This window comes from Styela clava, chromosome 15 (assembly GCF_964204865.1).
Source record: "Styela clava chromosome 15, kaStyClav1.hap1.2, whole genome shotgun sequence".
Lineage (NCBI taxonomy): Eukaryota > Metazoa > Chordata > Ascidiacea > Stolidobranchia > Styelidae > Styela > Styela clava.
This window is the reverse complement of record NC_135264.1, coordinates 17,879,907-17,902,927: the sequence shown is the minus strand read 5'-3', so window position 1 is coordinate 17,902,927 and position 23,021 is coordinate 17,879,907. Positions and strand designations below refer to the sequence as shown.

The window sequence follows — 23,021 nt, the reverse complement described above, 5'->3', positions numbered from 1 at the left end:
CCACCCCTGTAGGTTGCTTGGGTACCGTGAAAGCAGCTAACTTTGGATGATTTCACTATATTTTAATCAATAACTCTGCCGTTTGATGTAGAATTCGCGTCAAACTTGAAATATATTACATTGATGTACCGTATTTTCTCGACTATACGCCTATTACGCGGTTAAGCCGACTCCCTAATAACAGCCTTAAAATAGTGAATTTAAAAAAATTCGCATATACGCCGTTTCCACAAATCGTAACACGGCGCATGCATCTATTACAGTCAATGATGTTCAATTCAAATTTAAAATTCAAATATCGCGATTCGCGATAAAACAATTTTCGATTATTCTATTTTATCCTAATGGAAGACAGCACTTTGCGGCACAACTAAATTACTGCCAACATGAAAGGAATTAAATCAGCTCCGACTTGAAGTATTAAACGTATAACATGAGGACATTTTTGATTGAAAATATTTTACAATCGTTATTTTATATTAAGGTAGTCGAGATATCCTGAGCGGACACGGCAATAAATTTGGTTATTTTTCGCAAGTCTTCTCAAACATGTGAGCTTCATATACGGGCTGATATATTTTATAATGTATGCCAAAGTGTCTGCCGATTATTTAATTGACTTTGTATACCAGCTGTTATTTGTCTTAATCCTAAAAACAAAAACGTGGCCGGTGCAATGAAGCACTCCCAGCCCGATACCGGCACTTCAGAAAGAAAACGGCTACCACGAAATAAAGTGATTGATTTATGACCCTTCCGTTTTGCTGATTCAGGAAAAAACGAAAAACACAGCTGTTGCCTAACCCATGGACGTACAGCACAATATTTATCACACCCTATTCATATGTTATTTCTTCAACCTTTCAGTTACGGTAAATGGTTGTTCAATATGATTGAAATTACAGTTTTATTGTTAAGAATTAATGCTGTGAGTATTATTCTACCTGAAACTTCTATCTGATTCTTACTTGTGCACAAATGATAACGTTTTGACCACGAGACGGCTGGTAGATCTGTGCTGTTGCTCTTATGCAAAAGATGCAATCAAATTTAATCAAATACAAGCCGTCACGTTTATGATCAGACAATCACACCTAGACAAGCGATCGCGTGCGTGCGTGCACGCTCTTCATCGTAAGAATTAAGCATGGTTCGTAGCTGTTGTAATTACCGGCAAGTCAGTATGATATCATTTCGCTGCGTGATCAAAGTCTCGATGCGCGGAGGAGCCAATTTTTTGGTGCTATCTGAGTCATGCGCAAATAAGACGGTCCCTTAGTTTGGCAACTTTTTTTTTGAGTTTTAAACTTGGCGTATTTGCGAATAAATACGGTATTTCTCTGCATCTGCATATAATTTTCTCGGCGATCGGATCATTTTTTCTGTCTTAATTGTCTCATTTTCTGTCATCTGTAACAACGCGAATAAATATCTAACTTCGGATGGGTGTATCCCCTCCCTGCGTCACCGCAACTAGAGGAAAAGAGCGTGCGTGAAGACAAAACACGCTTTACGTTGATGCGAAATGCCAGATGTTCAATCCACGTTGCGAGTGGCGATGATACTGTCGACCGTAGGATTTCCGGCGCGGCACTTTCAAGTTTTTTTTATACTAAAATGGGGGCTCCCGAAGTATGCGAACCAAGATGGCGGACATCGGAATGTAATATGTGTACTAGGTTAGGGTTAGGCCATAATTTTAAGTATCAATACTACGGGAGGCTCTTGGCTAGTCTTCGAACTGATAATAAGACTAAAATGAGGAAAATTGAAAAAAAATTCGTCATCTTGGTTCGCATACTTCGGGAGCACCATAAAATGTCTCGTTTTATTTTCTCTTTTCGTAACTTTAGATCCGAATATTCACCGATCATAGTCAATTTTGTTATAGCCAATAATGTTTTGATAGCGTTTTTTTACACTCCAGGCCATGTTTAGTCGCACAATATATATTATTGTGCATGCACATGACCGGATTCTTTATTAAATTGACCTATTTAAATGCCGGTCGTGCATAAATCACGACAAAACACCGATTTGGCAATTGGCAACTTTATTAAAATCACTTTCGTTAAATTCACGAAACCGAACTCACTTGCAACAATGATTGCAATGATCGCAATCAGTCTAATTTTCTATATACATTGATAACGCCCTCTACCGATTGACGCTATTTTGACAAAGTTAGCATCAGTAGAAGTCACGATTTAAGCCGCTAGAATTTTATGCTAAAACTTTATTTTTTTATTCAAAAAATAGATTAAACTGCGCGATTGAATATGATAACAGATTTAGATATATAAGTCCTCATTATAGAAACTGCCAAAAGCACAATATGACGCAATTTAGTCAAGCGATAAAACGATTATTTAAACGATTTTTTAAACGATTAAAAATTTCATCCGAAGTTACCTGCTTTTACGGTACCATACAGTGTTTATTTCATTCATGTTTCCAATGATGGATTGAATTTTTCTAATATACTAGTTTATTTCTGTACATATGTTGTCTAATGAGCAATACTATTTATTGTCACCTTTATTTATTATGTTGAATATTTTTATTCTCAATATAATTTTTTTTTTTTTACCTGTTATGGTTTGGTTATGCATTTTACCACTTCATGACGTACCATACTATACATATTTAATCTAATGCTTTTTGTTTTATACTTGTTAAAAAAGGGTGCATGCCGCACATTTGTGTTTTAGACCAGTACGGTCTTGTGCATGCATCCCGTCTTACATAATAATAATCGTTTATTATTTTTTTATCACTATTACGAGACGAATAAAAATACATACATACTCTGTCCCCGGCACCAAATCACGTTAGTTGCCACTATACTTCCACTTGTATCCATAATCTCTTATTCCTAACTGCGACAAACAAAACTATTTTATAGAATATAATTATGCCAAGTTATCGGCTTTCCTTCACTGGACAAATATGAAAATCCTATTCTAATAACCGCAAGCAAGCCGGGGTAATATCTGTATTCCGTTACTGCGCCGAATTTCGCTTCCGTATCCATAGTTACTCACACAACGGTGCTCGGAGTCATTATTCGTTTCTCCCTGGATCGGGCGTTTTTTGAGTATCAAGGTCGGCCTCGACTTACTTTGAAGTAAACTTGTTGTGACAATTATTGTTTGATTCATATAATACTGGTATTTATCTATTACTGTTATTTACAAGTATCTATTACTGTTAGACCTATGTTTTGGGTGCCGCTGCTTGATAACCAGTCTTGGTGTCTCGTGACTCCCTTTGTATGTATGTATGTTTATTTGTGTCGTAAAAGCAATATAAAAGAGTAAGTAATTATAAATACTGAAGACGGGATGTATGCACAAGACCATATTGGCCTAAAACACAAATGTGCGGCATACACCCCTTTTGATATATATAAATTATAATAGGGTAAATCAAATATGTACAATATCGTCCTTTATACAGGCAGTTGTGCAAGGAGGGTGGGTGGGTGTGGTAACATGGATAGGGTGGAGTGTACAAAACTGTTTGTACAAAGGAGTTTGTTAGACAAAACAACATCTATAAATAGAGACACAACACGACATGAAACACACTGCATATGAATATAGTAATAAAAAAATTGAGAATTTGGATGAGTGTACAACACCATTGAATGATGATACCACATACTATAAAAGGCGGGAATGGTCAAGTTTAAAGGATGTGTTCATATATGGTATGCACCACTCAAGGGCGACAGTGTTATAAGTGGTCTATGGCTGTTCTGGCCAAAATGTGACCCTACAGGTTTTGGTGAAATATGATAAAGTTATGTATCAAATTACTCACTATTGTAAGGTTTTTTTTTGAAATTCTGGATTCAGCCAAAAACGATGAAGTTTCAAAAAAAATTAATAAAAAGCATTTCCACAAAACCTATTATGGCGTTCTATGCCTTTACAATGAAGTACCATTTTACGTCTTTTTTTGTATTGCTTAGCCTTATAGACCGTGAGACGAGGCCCTAAAAACGTACAAAAAATGAGTTTCGTAGCAATAACGCAGTTATCGATCGCTTTTTTACAAGCTTTTAGTAGTACACCACCTTACGATATCAATGCTTTTCAAAAGTCAATCACAAGTTGCCATGCCAGACTTCCCATCCTTTCACAGTAATATTAACAGAGATGCGTGATATGATATATATTTGATATTAACATCCCAAATATATTGTAGCTAATTAATAGTCGGTATATATCAAGACTCAGCGTAATTATCATCGGATTCTTGGGAATCGAAGTTTAGCAGCGCCAACAGCGACTACCGGTAGCCTAATATTGGTCCAGATACGCGGATATTCCAGATTCTCGATAATGTTACAGTCCGCCATGTGTGTGTGTTAGACTAGGGGTCACCAAACTACTTCCCGCGCGCCGGATCCGGCCCGCGACGTCATTTTATCCGGCCCGTGGCGTCATTTTATCCGGTCCGCAATAACACGCGAAAATGGCTAAATTTTTTTCCAAGGAAGATTTTCACGAGCATCGTCGTCCTTGTTTATTTCGTAACATTGGCCAATCGGCAAGATGCAGAAAAGTGACGTAATAATAGGCCTTTCCGCATCCGCTCAGACACTTTTGTCACTCTGACAGATTTTCAGTCGTGGTTGTAAACAAAACTTCGTTTTTGCGACTTTGAATGCTACCAGTACGTAACGTTTTCTGCAATACACTTGTACACTCGTGGCGCTTGCTTTCAATAAACGTCGAATGTGCATTTTGTGCTAACAGTACTGTAATCCCTCGCGTACTGCTCCAATTTCAAAAGCCACAATAACTTTTGTACTGCTTTAATGCGGATATTCATGTAGGTATGTTACAAAAAAATTGAAGTTCATCCGATTTAAATAAAAACTGCTCCAGTGGAAAGATCTGAGTAAAAATAGAAAACAATACCAAGTTTGGAATGAACGGTCAAGAAATAACGGAGATATCGGAATTTTAGTACCGCCCGACAGCCAATTTTTTCCATAATGATTGTATTACTTTTTTGATAAGAACTGAACTAAATATGGAAAAATAACACATATCAATCACTAATCTTTCGATGTGCGTCACATCTATGGTATATTGAGACTATTTCAGGATTTTATTCTGGCAAGGGTCATTGACACCGCCGAAAGATCGTCGCAAATAAACGCTGGAGTTGTGCATGATAGTTTGACAGTGGTTCATTGTGGGTAATAATTAACGATGTTCTGATTGTACGAACTTCATAAAAATTGGTAAGTATCAAGTTAGACAAGAAATACACACGTCCATATAAATTTTATTGGTGTCCGTAGACAATATCATCAATTTTCACTACGTATAACTGGAGCGTAATTTTTAAACGCGTCGAATGCTGGAAAATTTATGCGCTAATGAAAAAATTCAAATACCAGATAATAGTTGTTTATTTTATCTAAATTATGTCAAAATTTCATAGAATTCCAAGCTACAGCAGGCAGTCGTTTTTATGAGCGGTATTTCAACACGGCGTAACGGTAGACGTGACGCGTACATTTTTTGCCGCGGATTTTGTAACATTTCTAATTCATGACAGCAACGTTTTGATAACAGCTAAACTCAGGATAGTTGTCTAGATATAGAAATCTTGTTAATTTTTTTTCCTGGGATGTTCTCGATCTATATTCTGCGATATTCCCAACTTTTGTGAATTTATTGTATTGCATTGACAAAAATATTCATCCGGCCCGTTTCAACACAATTTGAGTCATACCCGTCCCGCGGTCAAAAAAGTTTGGTGACCCCTGTGTTAGACAATTTGATATAAACTCGTGAATAAGATTTATTTCTATGTTAATATTCAGTTGGAAAATCACATGAACATCTCAAAATACTTCTCGAACTTGAACGCAACGCTGTCTTGTGTTTGGCGCAAAATGACTTCTCTCATATTCAGATGGGGTAACTTTGAACAGTTCGGGAAAACAGAATTCTTTCATCTTGGGTTCGGGTTACATGCATCATACAGTTAGGTTTTCATATTTACCTCAGGAAATAAGAAATATTGCAGGATGGATTCCTAGAAAATCAATTTAAAAGGATCGCCTACAGCAAGTAACGGTAGCTTAAAGGAACGGTCCCACTCTGCATTGATATTCGCAGATACTTGATAATTTGATAGTCTGCCTTGAGTGTGTATTAGTAAGAATGATATTAATCCATAAATAAGTTGTATATAGTGTTAATATTTTGATTACGAATCACAAAAGATCGTTGCTACACACAGCGCCAACTTGTGTTTGCGACCATTATTGACTTCTGGTTCGTCGCATTTGCAAGACCTGATTGAGGTTTATTTTTGTCGAAGCGAGGAATTAATAAACGGAACAACCAACGTAATTAATGCATTTAACGTTGCGCATTAAAACGACCGATATTTCACAATTCATTTAACGTCTTCAGATGATAAACTATATCATTTTTCATCAAACACAAGTTGGCGTCCTAACACCGCTGACAGAAACGTTATCAGCTCGAACACGCCACCTGACAGCAATAACTGAGCGATTTCCGACGTGTCGGTTGACGAGCGTTTCGCCCGAATCACAATATTTAGTCGTTAAGAGTCTTAGACAATGATGTCTCGATGCAATATTCAACAGTGGTTTTCTTACCCACACTCGGAGGACCACTTATTTTACCTACTTATTGTTGCAGCCTACAAAATATATTTTCCTTGGTATTCCATCAGCAAATAAGACTAATTCTGGAATATGTCCAGTACTAATCAGACATAATGTCCTATGACGTCAAAAACAAGCCCACATTTACCTGTCAATACACCTAAAAACATGTCTCTCGCCAGTACCGGTATTTTTGACTGTCAGTAGGGTATTGGTTTTGCCTGTTTTTGGGGGACGGGCACGTACTTGTACGTATTTAACTTTTTTATTAAGTTATGCCCGTCCTCCAGGTCCTCTGTATTTTGTTTGTCCCTTTGTTGTTGTTTTGTGTTTTGTTTGTATCAGAGTGACCGAATAAAATTGATTGGTGCTACTGTACTAGAACAGATTTCATGAGCAGAAATATGAAAATATGTCTCTGCCACGACAAAATGCAAACCTGCAATGGAGTGTTTCTCAAACGTTAGGAAGCATAGACAATTTTTTCAGAGGGCCTGGAACTAATTGCAAATAAAAATATTTGTTGGATTCAATCTTGCCCTCCTTAATTTGGATAATCAAATTTCTTCATAGTTTAGAGATAGCGATGAATATAACATGCTTTCACCTTAGTATCTGTTATTTGTAGCATTGTTAGTTATTCTTGAGGTGTGGCGCGTGATTTGACAAATTCTGAAAAGGGATCGCAGCTTAACAAGTTTGAGAACCACTGGTGTAATGGTACCCAACTCGACATGTCATAGAATTCTACATGGAAATAATTTAGACAAAGTTCCGCAAAATACATTTATTCCTTTGCATAAATAATATTCATCTATTGCATCAAAAATTAAAAGAGCAACCTCTCTACATCAGAATAAAAGAATTTAAAATGAATAAATTGAGATTGGCAACTTGCTCTTAGTGAAGGCCAAGAAATGCCTCATAAAAAACACGCCATGAACACTAAAGTGAATAAACATTCAAATCCCTCCCAACCCGTAATGTACGCAGAGAAATACGGTTTTGAAATGGCAATAAAATATTGAATACACAAATAACTAGTTACTGTATAGAGCAGTGGTTCTCAACCTTTTTTCTTTCTTGGCCCACTTTCGTTGCATGAAAATTCTATGGCCCACTAACTTTCTCATGCAGGGAAAAAACTACAAGAAAAACGAGACTATTTTTGCCAAAATAAATACTTTCACTTTAATGATTAGAATGAAAAGTAGCAGCATCATTCATAGCCACTACAATACTACTATAATGACACAAATGAAACTAAACTTTCCAATAATAATAGTAATTTTTGATAGGCTTGTGGCCCACTTGAAAAGACTCTATGGCCCAGCAGTGGGCCATGGCCCACTGGTTGAGAACCAGTGGTATAGAGTAAAAAGTAAGGTATTGTTGTTGATTCAAATTTAACTGAAAATGCAATAAAACAGTAAAGCAATCTTGTAAATATTTAATTAATCATTCAATTTTAAAATATCATAAGTTCCTTTCGCATTTCTTGAATCTCTCGCAGGGTAGTTGATACGTTGTTGACCAACGCTCAAATAGAGCGACACGAAGGCCGCACATTGGTACTGGTTCAGCCTTAGCTGAAAAGCATCATCGTGAAGGAATAAAAATTGCTTTCCATCATTTTCAAGTAAATATTGGGACTAGAGGTAAGATCGGGCCCAAAAATATCAGCTCAACCCAGGCCCGTGGGTATTAAACCAGACCCCGACTAATTGACTGAATTTATAGGCCAGAGCCCGAAATTTCATATTCTATTTAGGAGTTCTTTGAATTGTCATTGCAAGAGTTTAGTACAGTATGTGTCATGTTGATGAGGTAACTTCTGTTTTTTTTGCAAACCACGGTCTCTCGTGGCCGAAACGCCTCATTTAAAAAAAAGTCAGCGATAGAGAAGCCCGACTCGAACGTAATGATTGACATTCCAGGCCCGAATTTCGGGCTCCTGTTTTTAGCTCTAATGGAAACCCATTTGATATTTAAAAAAATGAATAAAATTAATAGCGTTAACTATATTGAAGTGCTAAAAAAACTTGAAATTGATACTATTGGTTGTTAACTTGGCATAACAATTTCGCGCACGTATACATTAACTGCTTGTCTATGACTGCAGAGGAGAGAGATAGATTAGCTTATCATTAATTTATTTTGTGTTTAATCACTTCTGATAGTCACAGCAATAAATTAAAATTAAGCAAAATATTAAAATAAATAATTCTGAATATCAAATAAAATTCAATTTTTTAGAAAGAATTTTTCACAATGATAAAATAGAATCTGCATTTCTGGTCATGGATTGTCAGGTCTGATCTACTTGTAAGACTCTTCTCGCACAAAAAATCGATAGAGCATGTCCAGACAGAATAATCTCATTTCAAAGCTGCGGTACCAATGCCGCAGTAGTAAATCTCACAATGCATATTCATATAAATGTTTGCTACAATTTGTTGACAAATTTTACAGAGTTTGAAATTAATTGAATATTCTGTGAAGTTCAAAAAAAAAAAATTATATATTTAAGGCTTCAAACAGTATGAATATTGGCTTATAAATTTCAGTGTTGACATAACTGAGTGTTTGCATGTCATGGTTGGTTGAATATCAACTATTTTGCAGAGGTTGAAGTAAAAAATACTTATAAATTTGAAATTTAAATACGATTACGTGTACCGCTCTGGGGTGTGAACAATCCAAACCCCTATCTGCCTCCAACCCCCATTCCCTTTACCCCAGCAAGATTTTAATCTTTTAATCAAGATTTTAATCTTTCTAAAAATAGTTCCATGCATGTCCAAGCCTAGTTTAAGCAAGTTTTTTTTTTTGAAGGAAAAAATTCAAAAATAAATATTTCTTCAGCTAAGTTTGAGGCAAGATAAAACTTGTTTTAATGATTGGCAAGGTTAGAATTTCAGACACATGAAAACTAAAAAATTCTAATTTAGAGAATAATTAAATTTTGAATATGCTACTTATTTCTGAACTAGGTGATAAAGAAATAAAACCCATGGTTTCCAGAGCATTTAAATAATTACTAATAACAGACAAATTTTAAATAAAATAAGACCGGATAATTCTCTCCCTTAACCCTTTGGGTAACGCAACACAGAGATAAAATCTATATATATAGTATGATTTCGACAATAGCAAAAAAGTTAGACAGCATAAAGATAGAATTATTATCCCGATCCCAAAAATTGAGAACGAGTGGGGTTCGCTGGCGAGTTGTAAATGTCCCCAATCAAAATGTTTATTCATCTTGTCAAATAATGTTAAACGTCCTTAAACACCTTGGATTGGTAACAAGTTAAAATCCTGGTCTGTGATATTCAGAAGTTGTTCTACGAACTTCCTTACCCCAAGATAAATATAAAAAAAAATATATAAAGGGTTGAGTATGAGGACAAATCTGATCTAACCTACGTTTTTCCTGATCTCTGAATGTCTTCGAGAGTGACCGACAGTCCTACTCACTCATAGATATTAAAGAACTATAACTCGTCTTTTATCCCAGAGCTAGTGGCCGCACTTAGCGAAAAACACTTCAGAATATTGACTTTTTTCTGTAGTTTTTCTTTCTTATTTTTTGCAACGTTATCCCCCTCCAATATCGAAACCATGCGATCAATATTTTTCTGTACGAAATCTCGCCCTTTTCCGATCATGTTTTTAACGATCGAAATATACATTTCGCCATGTTCTTTTTCCTCTGCTGTATGGAAATTTTCTACGACATTTTGTAGTTCATTGAAAACGGCTTCTTGAGTATCTTTTTGCCTAGAAAATATGAAATAAGAACAAAATGTAATAAAATTTTTCAGTTACCGCCCAATAATATACAGGGTGTCCAAAAAGTTCCGCCCGATTTCATAACATTACCAATTGCAAATTTGAATAAATTTGGTCGTATGATAAATGGGGACTACAACATTTAACATCTCGAAAAAAAAAAAATTATTTCATTTGATTATAAAAAATTTATAACTGGGCGAAACTTTTTGGAAACCCTGTATGAATACCCACAAGCACTGAAAAAGTAATAATAAATAAAAATAGAAGAATTGCTGAAGAGTTAAGAAATGCGGAGAGATGTGTGCAACTTTTTGACCCAGAAGTTGTGCCAATGGATGGAGTTGGAGATAACTCAAAAAGGTCCAATGTAATTTAACATTCCTGACTCATTTTTTTGGAGGCTGATTACAAGGACTGTATTAAGCGAAGTTCTACAAACCCCCTAAATCCTGGTGGTAATGATTTAGATATACAAACCCTCCTAGTGATGACATAAATTTTTCCGCCAATGAGTCCAATCTTTCCAAGCATCCATCAAGACCCACGTAGATGCCGTTCTCTCGAAGAAATCTGACAATTTCAAAGTGAGTTGTGCCACCGGAGTGTGATATAGGACTGTCAAAATCACCTAAAAATTGAAATTTGAGTTTATGAGATAAGCGGCTCCATTTTGACTGGAAATTCACGTCCCAAGTTAACCATCTTAAACTGTTTAGTAGTCTTCTATAACTTTGCCCAGAGTTGAGTCTCCTTTACTTCTGAGTGAGTGCCTGTAACTTTGCTCGGGTATGAATCTTCTCCAATTCTTTGTGAGTGCACATAACTTTGGTCAGAAATGACTCTCCTTCACTTCTGAGTGAGTGCATGTGACTTTGCTCAGAGATGAGTCTCCATTACTTTCGAGTTAGTGCCCCTAACTTTGCCCAAAGACTCTTGAGTACTTATAATGCACCACCCTAAGTCTATTCTGTATCTCATAGCATTTCAGTCGCCGAAACTTTTCTCCAAGTCTCCATTACACAAGTGCAGTTTTAAGTATTCTGTGGCGTCTGCAGCTGCCGCAAAACCATGGCGGTATTTCCATACCATGGCCAAACCTATGGCGACTGACTTTTTAGCTGCCACAAACCAATGTCGAGCTGCCGTTACCGCGGCAGCAAATCGAAAACCAATGGCAGGTGAAATTTTGCTGCCGTAACCGCGGCAGGTGGGTCGTAAAGACCTTTATGGTGACAAATATTGGGTAAATTGGAACGTTTTTCTTATAGATACAGTTTTGATGGATTTGGGATTAGGGTTAGTGTTTAAGTAGATATAATTCCACATGATCAATTAGAATATGATACATTAATTTGTGAATATACTGTTAATACTGATTACTGAATAGCGCTATAAAACCATGGCAAGAGCTGCCGCGGTTCGTTCGTGGCAGGAGCTGCCATGAACTGATAAGAACTGCGCCTCCCTTTACACTTACCTTTGAAGAGTCTGTACTGAGGATAATTATCCTTCCTGATTCCATATCTATTGGCCAAGTCCTGATTTTCCTTTTCACCGTACTCTGCAAGGAATTCAATGATATGAGTATTCATTGTATCAAGCATATATATGCCATAAAACATGAGTGAGATAAATTCTCGCTTCTACTGACTTTTTCATGTTTTGAAAAGATATTAAACATAGGCTGCACATCTGTGTCAAGTCTTTGCATTAAATTGGGCAAGTTATGCCGAACCAAAATTATCAGCTCGTAAAAGCCATATTCAGTGGTATGTTTCTGATATCTAAGATGTTGGCTCTGGCTCAGCGGTGTGGCGCATCGTGCCATGTATTAGGAACACACACCACTGTAACCTCTGATTAACCTGCGTGGGTTCTCTGAATCCTGCGGGGAATAATTATATGTGAGAGGATTGCTGGACTCCTCGTCGCTGTAGGGTGGTTTCACGTAACTGCTAGTCAGTTACGACATCCTCCACCATCAAATCCTTGCATCCGAAAACAAATTACTGGCTAACTAATCCCATACCCGGCATTGACTCGTAACCGGACCAGCCATTTTATAGGCTTTCCTCTCCCCCGGGATAAATATGTGAATCCTACAGTGATTACCATTTATTCCAACTTCTGCAATGATGAAATCTTCAGTTTTCGAGCTGAGCGTTGCCAGTTTTCTGAATTCTTCCTGATGTTCTCCGTGTGGATAAGCGTTGTCAAATTTTATTAAAATTGATTTGAAAGACTTGACAACCTGGAAAGATACGGATGAGCAAATCGTTGGTTAAATGTTCCGAGTTTCCTTACGGATTGTTTTGGTCTAAACAAGACTCTGAACAAGCAGAAATTGATATGAAAGAAGCCACCATGCTTTGAAAAACAAGAATGTCTGTGTGGCACTGTATTCGAGGTAAAGGACATTTTAAAATGTCAAAACGAAAATGTCAAACTCAAACTTCAATTTATTATATTAATTGCAAGCTTATTGATAATTTAACAAATTTTTCATAATTCTTTCATATAATTCTTATGACTTTATTCTTTCACGCTCTTTTCAGCTAACTCTGTGCTTAGTCAAGATCGTATCATGCCAATGTGAGACATGTTCTTTTAATTTGAGCATCTCTTCTTAATAATTAATTAATTACTCAGCAAACAAAAATGTTTGATACACATTCAAAAATGGAGTGTTTCTTTTTAATAATGACTCAGCAAACAAAAATGTTTGATACATATTCAAAAATGGAGTGTTGTGTAGTTTCGTCCGAAATGGCTGCTGCGCCAACCATAAAGAACTCACTAACGGCAGTGATCTTTCGCATATCGAAATCATTGCAACGAAAAAAAAATTGAGAAGTAGCTTGCTCAATTTCGGGTGATCGCTTGTGCTGTTGTGTGTCTCGGATGAAACTTTGTATAGTTTCAAAGGCCTTATTACGTCGTACTGACGTAACTTTCAGATCACACAGTCAGGTGGGTGATTGATATATACAAAATTGGTTGGGTGCTCCCGCTACAAGTACTTGAAGTACGAGACCACACAAGACCCCAAAAATGCTCTTACCTTATCAAAGGTCATGCTATCCAGAGACAAAGCACCAGCCACTGCTAGTCCATTGACTTTTTGAAGACCAGTGGTTTGTAACAGGAGAATTGCGACAAAAACTGTAGAATATAGTGACATCATGTTGTGGCCTGTTTATTGGTATGAAAATTATTTCGAAAGTCAGAAACACCTTTTTCTCTCTGAAACATAAAATAGGTTGCATAAGATAGGTTTCATCCTAAAAAACATGTGCCAATTCTGTTGAGACACATTCCATTTCTGAATACAGGAATATGATTTAGATGTTTCTTTTTCCTATTCAATGCTACACTGATTTAACGATAACATTAGTTCAGTATTATAGTCTACGACTTCAATTGGAATTCAATTCTAATACTAATACCAAATTGCCACATTGACCACAAAAATTAGGGCATTTCTGCATTTGTAGAATTTTAAGCAATAATTGTAAGATATCCTAATTCAGTAGTCTAATTGTTAGCAAAAATCCTAAAAAACACCTTATCGCGCAATGGTCTATTGGTCCCTATTCTTTTTGGAGCCAATGCCTCATGGATTATAAGTATTATAAATAAAAACTCACCAAAATCCACTCGCGAGTAGAACACATTAAAAAGAACAGAAACATAACCGACATTATATAGAAACGTGTCGCAAAATGATTCGTCAAAGCACAGGTGCAAATTTCACACGCCGGCTTGTTTATATTCAACGTTACTCAAGCATGAATATTACGTCATATTCCGCTGAAATTTTCATGGTTTTTTAGAATCATTTATTATAAATTTCGAATTTTTGTTAAAAAATATATACATTACTTAAGATAGATATATACATGACGTGATAGTATAAAAGTTGTCAGAATTTTCAGAAGTATGGCTCAATTCAAATCATATAGGACATAAAAGTACATGAGTATTATGACTTTGTGCACTTGCATACATGTTTGTGACGACACTAGTCTGATTTTTTTTTATTGAATCACTATAATGATAAATTTTAATCATGATCATAATTAAATGTGTCAAAAAGGCTGAAATTTTTTTTGAGATTATGCCTTCGTGGGGCTTTTCTCGTACGCGACATTTTTGTTTTGATTAATTCCTTCATTGAAATGTTTATTAATTGTGTTTGCTTGTTATAGTTTGTTAGTTTTTGCCTCTCCACCAATTCTCCAACGTATTTTATTTCGAAATCTTATCTTTATTTAATTTTGCTCTGTTTATCATCTCGTAGGTCAGGATAAATTAGAAAAGGAGAAAATAACCATATTAGTCGTGATTACGTTACGAATAAAATGATAGTATATTATTATATAATTTAAATTATATGATTATTTTCATTCAATTAATTTTTTTTGTAAAAATATTTTACTGTTTCAAGAAGGACAAGACCCCCTTCACGCTTGGTCAGTTTTCGCTGTAGATAAATTCAGCGTTGCTATAGAGACCACTGTGAGTTTGTTGTTTTTACGTCACTCACGTTCGGTCTGAGCTAATCCGAATAGATCTAAGTTCGTATAATAGTGAGTTATTTTGAAGTTTAATAATTGAAAAAATGTCAGATGAATCAGATGTTGGAGAGGAAATCACGGAACCTCGCACTACAGAAGCTGAGGGGGACGAAAAACTCCCGGATAACCCTCTAATACAAGACGTCATACCAGAATGTCTTTCGTTGCTTTGCAAGATAGGAAGCGGGCTAACACACGCTTATGTGCGCTTGGATGTTCACGATAGAGACATAACAGATATACAATTATTGAAAAGTTTTATCCATGTTCGTTATGTGGATCTTTCAGGCAATTTTCTACGGGACATCACCCCGCTCAACCATCTGACAAATATGCTGACACTGAAGGCTGATAAAAACCAGCTCACCAGCCCAAAACTAGAAGCCTTACCGTTCCTGCAGATTGCAAACTTTGCCAACAACAAGATCACAAGCACAGAAGGTTAAAAAGCTTTTATGTTAATAATAAACTATCTATAGGCGGTGTGGCTCATTGTGCTTTAAGCGTTAGGAATACGCTCGTCACCACATCTCTGTTTACTCTACCTGGGTTTACAGATTCGAATGTCATGCGGGTATGATCATGTGCGAGAGGATTGCTGGATTCCTCGCCATCGTAGGCTGGTTCACGTAACCGCTGGTCGGTTACGGCTTCCTCCAACATCAAGTCCATTCTTTCGAAAACAAATACCTGGCTAATTGATTCCATATCTGACACGGACTGGTAATCGGATGAGTGGGTGTAGTTCACCATATGATAAAGCCATCTTATCGGCTTTTCACTCCCACGGGATAAATATGTAAATCTAAGAATTAAACTTGAACGAAATCACCCAGCACTTTGTTCATTCTTGAGTCCCTGAATATGTAAATAAATGAAAGTAAATTGAAAGGAATGCTTGACCACATGACGAGTGAAAAATATATTAGGAAATTTAATGAGTGATTTTTACAAAACACTCAGTGGTTTATCTTTATTGCATAATATAGTAGTATTGACATTTTCTAACTCATATGTTGGGTTGTCCAAAACGAATCGAATATTCGAATGTATTCGAATATCAAAGTATTCGAATACCTTTTCGGCTGATTTTCGAATAATTCCGAATAGTAGCCACTTTTCGCCGTAAACGTGGTGTTTCGTTTTACGGGAATATTCAAACGACTTTTTACGCTGTCTCACGTATTGTAATGACGATGAAATAGAATCGGCATTTTGATTGTTTATATTCTGTGCGACGGTACGTCGCATAGTGTTGCGACATATTTGCACGTTTGTGCGGGTGGACATTGCCGACATTCGTCTACAAGGCTTTTAATTTACAAATTCATTTTCATTACGTCAAAAATTCGTCCAATGAGTCGCTTTTCTAGGCGGGGTGGGGGCGTCTAATTGAGAAAGTATGTTTATTTTATTTCGATGTGGCCTGCTTTTTATTCGCATGAGTCTTCTCAAACATGATTTGTGTAACCTTATATTTGGGTCTTAGGGCCTGCCAATCATGATATTTAATCGCAGGCCGGTTATCGTTACTTTAAAGAGAAACACGGCCACCGAGATAAAGTGATTTGTGACCCTTTCGTTTTGCCGATTCAGCAGAACACGACAGGGACAGGAAAACACAGCTGTGAAATAACCCGTGGACGTACAGTGTAGTACTTATCACATTTCAAAATTATTTCAACATTCGGGTTAATAGGTTGTCCAAAATGATTGCCGCTTTACAACTTAAATTTACCGCTCATTTGTTAAATATAGTTAAATGATCTGGTTCTAAACATATAAAATTATTAGCGCATATTAGCATAACTGAACAACAGGGACACAATTTTTTTACCCGTCTTATTGGGGCCTATATGGAAAAACCCCTTTTTTGAGTGCTAAAAATAGACATCGTCCTATTTGCCATGTGGACTTATTAGCCGGGAAATACGGTATTCATAGCCGTAATTGTTACGTATCAAATAAATAGTCACAAGTTGGAAAAAAAAGTCGATTTATTAGAAAATAATTTCTGGCAAATAATTTTGATAACGATAGTTAAAAGTATCGATCCTTTACCAAGATGATTTTTGTTGCGCAAAATAATCCAATCCATGACTGGTAACAGCATTTATTAAAATGTCATGCTGTATTAATTTAATTCTGTTCAACGTAACTCATGGTTGTATCGACAATCTGTGGACATAAAATGTGTGGTGAACTGACCGATATTATAAAATATTGATTCCTATTTTCATATTGATAAAATAATGAAAGTATTAATACCAAATACCACGGGTATTTGTGGTCATGAAATATGTAGTAAACTGCCCAATTAGAATTAAATTCTGATTCGTATTTACAAAATAATAAAACTATATTTCTAAAATGCAACGGCGATCTGTGGCCTTAAAATGTGTGGTAAACTGCCCGATTTACCAACATTTGAGTTATGATAATAGAATTAAATTAACACGGTAAGGCATTTCAAATAGAGGTATCGGTCATGGATTCGAATATTTTGCGCAGCACAAAATCATCCTAGTAAAAAGTCCATACTTTTAAATACAAACCAATGGCAACCATTATCCAAATTAGTTCCCAAAATGCGGGATAAAGTATCAATTATTTTCCAACGTGTGACTATTTTTTCGTGAGTACGAAAATAAGAATTAAAAACTAATTATATTCGGCACAATATCATGGCGATCTGTGGACATAAATTGTGTGGCAAACTCGCGATTAATATTAATTTTTGATTCCTATTTTCGTATTTACAAAATACAACGGCGATCTGTGAACTTAGAATGTGTGATAAACTACCCGATTATAAATAGTTTTTGATTCCTATTTATAAAATAATAAAAGTATTATTACTCAAACATGCAACGGCGATCTGCGGACTTAAAATGTGTGGTATAGTTCCCGAATATAATTAATTTTTGATTCGCATTTTTGTACTCACAATAACCAAAATAACTCATACTTTATCCCGCTTATCGGCAAATAATTTGGATAATGGTTGGTGTTTAATTAAGAGTATGGCCGTTTCACTAGGATGATTTTGTGTTGCGCAAATATTCAAATCCATCACCGATACCACTGTTTAAAATGCCTTGCCGTATTAATTTAATTCTGTTAACATGACTCATGGTATATAAAATATATACTGGAATATGAAATGCCTGGTAATGAAGCTAGGTTGTAACTTCTAGATAGCAGTTATTCCATTGCTTATTGTATGGAAATTCCTACATACATTTAGATAAGCTTCAATTAGTGAATTTTATTTTCGAAGTATTCGAAATTTCATATTCGAAAAAAATAATTTCGAATGTATTCGAAATAGTGAACTATTCGGTATTGGCCATCCCTGGTATATGGTATGATTATTAGGACAAGTTTCAACTAGTTAACTATTCTTGTTGTATACCGTATTTCCCAGCTAATAGGTCGCTTTTCTAAACCCAATTTTGTGGCCTGATTTTGGAGGGGTCGTCTTATTGGGCAGGTGAGCTTGAAATATGATTTGTGTGAAACTTATATTTAGTTTAATATTTTTTATTATATACCCGATGACGCCAAAGGGTCTCCAATCATGATATTTAATTGGCTTTATACGGGTAGCTGTTATTTGTCATATTCTTTTTAAAAACTGCCATGTAGTAATAACTGGTTGGTGTCATGAAGCACTCCCTCCCCATTCACGTCCATCGTTATCGGTACTTTAAAGAAAAATACGGCCACGGAGATAAAGTGATATATGACCCTTCCGTTTTGCCGGTTCGACGAAAAACGACACAGACAGGAAAACACAGCTGTGAAATAAACCCATGGACGTACAGTGTACTCCTATCACACCTTATTTAGATGTTATTTCAGTGTTTGGGCTAATAGGTTGTTCAAAATGATTGCCGCTTTTTAACTTAAAATTAACGCTTTATTTAAAAAAATAGTTAATTCTGGGAGTATGATTCTACCAAATAAACATGATCTGGTTATAACCATATAAAATTATTATCGCATAATAGTGTTTAGCTGACCAACAGTAAAGCAAGTTTTCTACCCCGTCCTATTGGACGGCTATATGGAAAGACCCTCCTTTTGAGTGCCAAGAATTGACATTGTCTTATTTGCCGGGTAGACTTATTAGCCATGAAATATGGTAATTAAACTATGTAACTTGGAACCGGACGAGAGTCCATGGTTCGCTATATGATTAATCGGTCTTATCAGCTTTGACGATTCCATTCAATTTATTATTTATTCATGTTTTTACAGGAGTTGAGCATCCATTACTCGAGCAGTTAAACTTGAATTCGAATCAGATCACATCGATATCTGGACTTCACCCAGGAACTCTGACAAATCTTCATACCTTGGAATTGAGAGGAAATAAACTAGGTAACTAATAGTTGAATACCTCGGCCATACTAAGGATCAGGGGGGGGATATTGTTTAGGAATCAAATTGTCCCTTTTTTTAGAAGTGCAAAAAAAACAGTTTTTGTATCAGTTTTTGTCCTCGACTTATGACGTTGTTACGTTCTCGAGACGCGATGTAACCCGAATTTCAGTGTAAGTCGAAACATTATACTGTACAGTGCCCAAATTACTCTACACATATCGTACTGTATTGTAAAGTATGGTACTGTAATAAAATGTACAAATAATGCAAAAAAGTACTTTATTAAAAAAACAGAAAACAATTTCATATCACATTATGAATAAAAGCAAATACTGTACAGTACAGTATCATCTTTTATATTTTTAATGGGGTGCGTTCGTAACCTCGAAACATCGTAAGTCGCGACCGTCGTAACCCGAGGACTCCCTGTATAGCAATTTTTCGTAGCTCGAAACGCTGCTAGCTGGTACGGTCTAACCTGGTAATTAGAAAGCTAAGTAAAAACGGTGCAACGATTTTGCTATTTTTGCATTTATTTCCCTGCAATTTTCTTATGGGAGCACACATGATGTTGCCGATTTCAATGGAGTTTAAAAAATAAAACAGGTGTAGAAATGCTGGTACAGCGTCTTATTTAGAGAGTGACGCGCCTAATAAAAAGAAATATCACTCTAATACGATTTCCTCCACTATCAAGTCCATGCTTCCGAAAACAAATAACTAGCTAACTAATCCCATACTCGACATGAACTCGTAACCAGACGAGAGGCCATGGTTCGCCATATAATTAAGTCGTCTTATCCACTTTCGTCTCCCCGGGATAAATATGTAAATCCTATCCTAACATGGAATTTGCATTATATTCCAGAGTCTACAGCTGGGATATACCTTCCTAATCTAAAGAACCTTTATCTTGCTGCGAATATAATCAAGTCAATCGAAGGACTCGAACGTCTTGAGAAACTCACTCTTCTTCACCTTAGAGATAATCAGATCTCGACACTAGATGGCTTCTCAGATCAAATGAAGTCTCTCCAATATATTAACTTGAGGTGACTTGCTCTTTTTTTTGAGAAAATTGCTCATGAGCGCTAGAGCTAAAATGTGAGGCCTGAGCCCGACCCGGGCCTGAAATGTCAATCATTACGTTCGGGTCGGGCTTCTCCATCGCTGACTTTTTTTTTAAATAAGACGTCTTGGCCACGAGAGACCGTGGTTTGCAAAAATAAAACAGAAGTTGCCTCATCAACATGACACAGACTGTACTGAACTCTCGCAATGACAATTCAAAGAACTCCTTAATAAAATATGGAATTTTAGGTTTGCTTCGGGCTTAGACCCGCAAATTCAGTTAATTAGTCGGGCTCGGGTCGGGTTTAATACCCATGGGCCAGGGTCGGAATTTTTGGGCCCGATCTTACCTCTAATGTGCGCCCACTCAGAAGCAAGTGGAACCCATTTCATTCAGTAGTGAATTGGGTGATCTTCGCAGTTGACCATTGAATTGCTTAAGATTACTGAGGCTTTGAACCTGACATGGGCAGACTAACGCCCATGGGTCGAATCCGACCTGTTTAGTAATTCAGTCTAGCTTGTCTGTTGCTGCAACAACCAAACTAAAACTTAATTTTAATGCTCAATAGCTCAACGAAATTTTTGAAATTGCGATTAATTTTTTTTTTAGTACGAGGCCAGTGGTGGGATTCAAATTTTTTGTCAGCCAGTTCCATCATACAAATGTCATATTTTCAGGCGGTTCTGTTACAAAGAGTCATGTAATGCTAACCGGTTCGCTGATCTCATAAAATTCTATGAGACGGTTCTATAGAACCGGTGCGAATCGGCTGAATCCCACTACTGTACGAGGCATATTGTTTTCAACTTTTGCTTTTGTAATACTGTAGATATTGTTCATTAAAGTAACTTTTTGAACCTGCTTTGAACTATTAGTGTGCAACAGGTATCCCGTCGGCCACAATCTAGTCCACTGAGCCATTTTGTGTTGTCAACACTCATTTTTTCCCATCAAACATAAAATCCTAATCCGACAGTTTGTTTGAAAAGGTTCGCACATGGGTAAGAATACATAATGATTTGTGCTCTTGTCTGTGTTGCTTTTTTCGCCATTTTACCCGATGCTCTCATTACTGGAAGGGTAAGCCACATTCTTTTCTCTTGCCTCTCCTGCGACGATCTGGTTGACACTAATTTTTATGTTCGGAGCTGCAGACCCAATACTTTTTGTGAAATTGGTGTACTCTTTGCGACCCTTAAAATTCATTGAGTGTCCCCTGCGAAGACGTTGACCTAGTAGACTAACTAAAGCTGTATGATTAAGCCTTTCCATGGAATAAATACAAAATTCCATCTTCATTTTTTACTTTCCAGAGGTAACAATATCACATCACTCAAAGAGTTGAACAAACTTGTATCCCTTCCTCTTCTTCGTGCCATCGTGCTGAACGATAATCCATGCCAAGAAGAGGACAGCTATAGGGTTGAAGTTCTTATATATTTGAGAAGATTGGAAAGACTGGATAAGGATGAGTACAGTGGTGAGTATCCATACTGACCGACTGTTGAGTATTTATATGCAATTCTGACTAGTTTAGAAGGTAAATATATGTGTACCAAGTTTGGGTTAGGCCATATTTTCAGGTACAAATACTACGGGAGTCACTTGGCTAGTACCCGAACTCGTAATAGAACTAAAGTAAGGTAAATTGAAATAAAATTATGGCCTAACCCTGACCCAGGTGCAAATATGATGTTCCGGTGTCCGCCATCTTGGTGCTCATACTTCTGGAGTACCGTTCAAAGCAAAGAAAGCAAACAGAAAGACTTCACAACTCTGCCAATATGCCCATGAAACCAAATTCTATTGCAATCCGAATTAAGAGTATCACTATGAAATCATATATAACAAGGCTTGCGTAGAAACTGATGGGTAATCTATATTGAACATCTCACCGGGGCTGGGGTGCTTCCTCAATTTGTTCTCTGTGCGATGTATGACATTTATCAAACTGTCTTCAACGTAAAGTCGAAGAATTCAAAATTTTGACTCTGAGTACTTTACCAACCGGCTCTGATAGCAATGAAAACCTAGCCACAAAAATAAAAACAACTTAAGCTAGAAGTCTGGCATAAACTCCACAAGCTTGCTCACGCCCATGACACACCCACGACCTTGACATACTCACAACCTTGACATACCCCCGACCTTGAGAATATAAATCTACTTGCAGGGGAAGAACGCACAGAAGCAGAAGATATTCATGAACAGAGAAGACAGGAAGAACTATTACTGAAAGGGGAGGAAGGAGGAGAAGAAGAGGGGGAAGCTGCTGCAGAAGATTAAATGCTTTAAACAAGGGGGAAACCCCTCCCCACGGACATGAAATTTTTTATCGATTTGTTCCAGACCAGTCGAATGATTGTTATATACAGTTCTGTAAATAAAGAGTATTTTATATAATATTGCTGTCATTCATTGAGGCGTAAGGCAACATCATTAATATTAATTCCATCCCATCACATTAGGAATTGTTGTTGGAGAATTCTACTGCAGAGACATGTAAAACTCTGAC

General features: G+C 36.5%; 2 protein-coding genes across 2 annotated transcripts; one reads left to right on the top strand and one right to left on the bottom strand.

Moving 5' to 3' along the window:
* Positions 1 to 7,439: 7,439 nt before the first annotated feature.
* LOC120334050 (endoplasmic reticulum resident protein 29-like) lies at positions 7,440 to 14,265 on the bottom strand. The gene is made up of 6 exons (XM_039401505.2): positions 14,113 to 14,265; positions 13,527 to 13,708; positions 12,578 to 12,716; positions 11,943 to 12,026; positions 10,943 to 11,093; positions 7,440 to 10,450 (listed from the first exon to the last, which is right to left on the bottom strand). The coding sequence occupies exons 2-6, from the start codon at positions 13,647 to 13,649 to the stop codon at positions 10,165 to 10,167; spliced, it is 783 nt and encodes a 260-aa protein (XP_039257439.2). The 5' UTR covers positions 13,650 to 13,708; positions 14,113 to 14,265; the 3' UTR covers positions 7,440 to 10,164.
* A 710-nt stretch (positions 14,266 to 14,975) lies between these two features.
* LOC120334048 (leucine-rich repeat-containing protein 23-like) lies at positions 14,976 to 22,914 on the top strand. Its single transcript, XM_039401503.2, has 5 exons — positions 14,976 to 15,483; positions 19,306 to 19,428; positions 20,300 to 20,483; positions 21,820 to 21,986; positions 22,680 to 22,914. Exons 1-5 carry the CDS (start codon positions 15,087 to 15,089, stop codon positions 22,790 to 22,792), a joined length of 984 nt encoding a protein of 327 aa, XP_039257437.2. The 5' UTR covers positions 14,976 to 15,086; the 3' UTR covers positions 22,793 to 22,914.
* Positions 22,915 to 23,021: the final 107 nt, after the last annotated feature.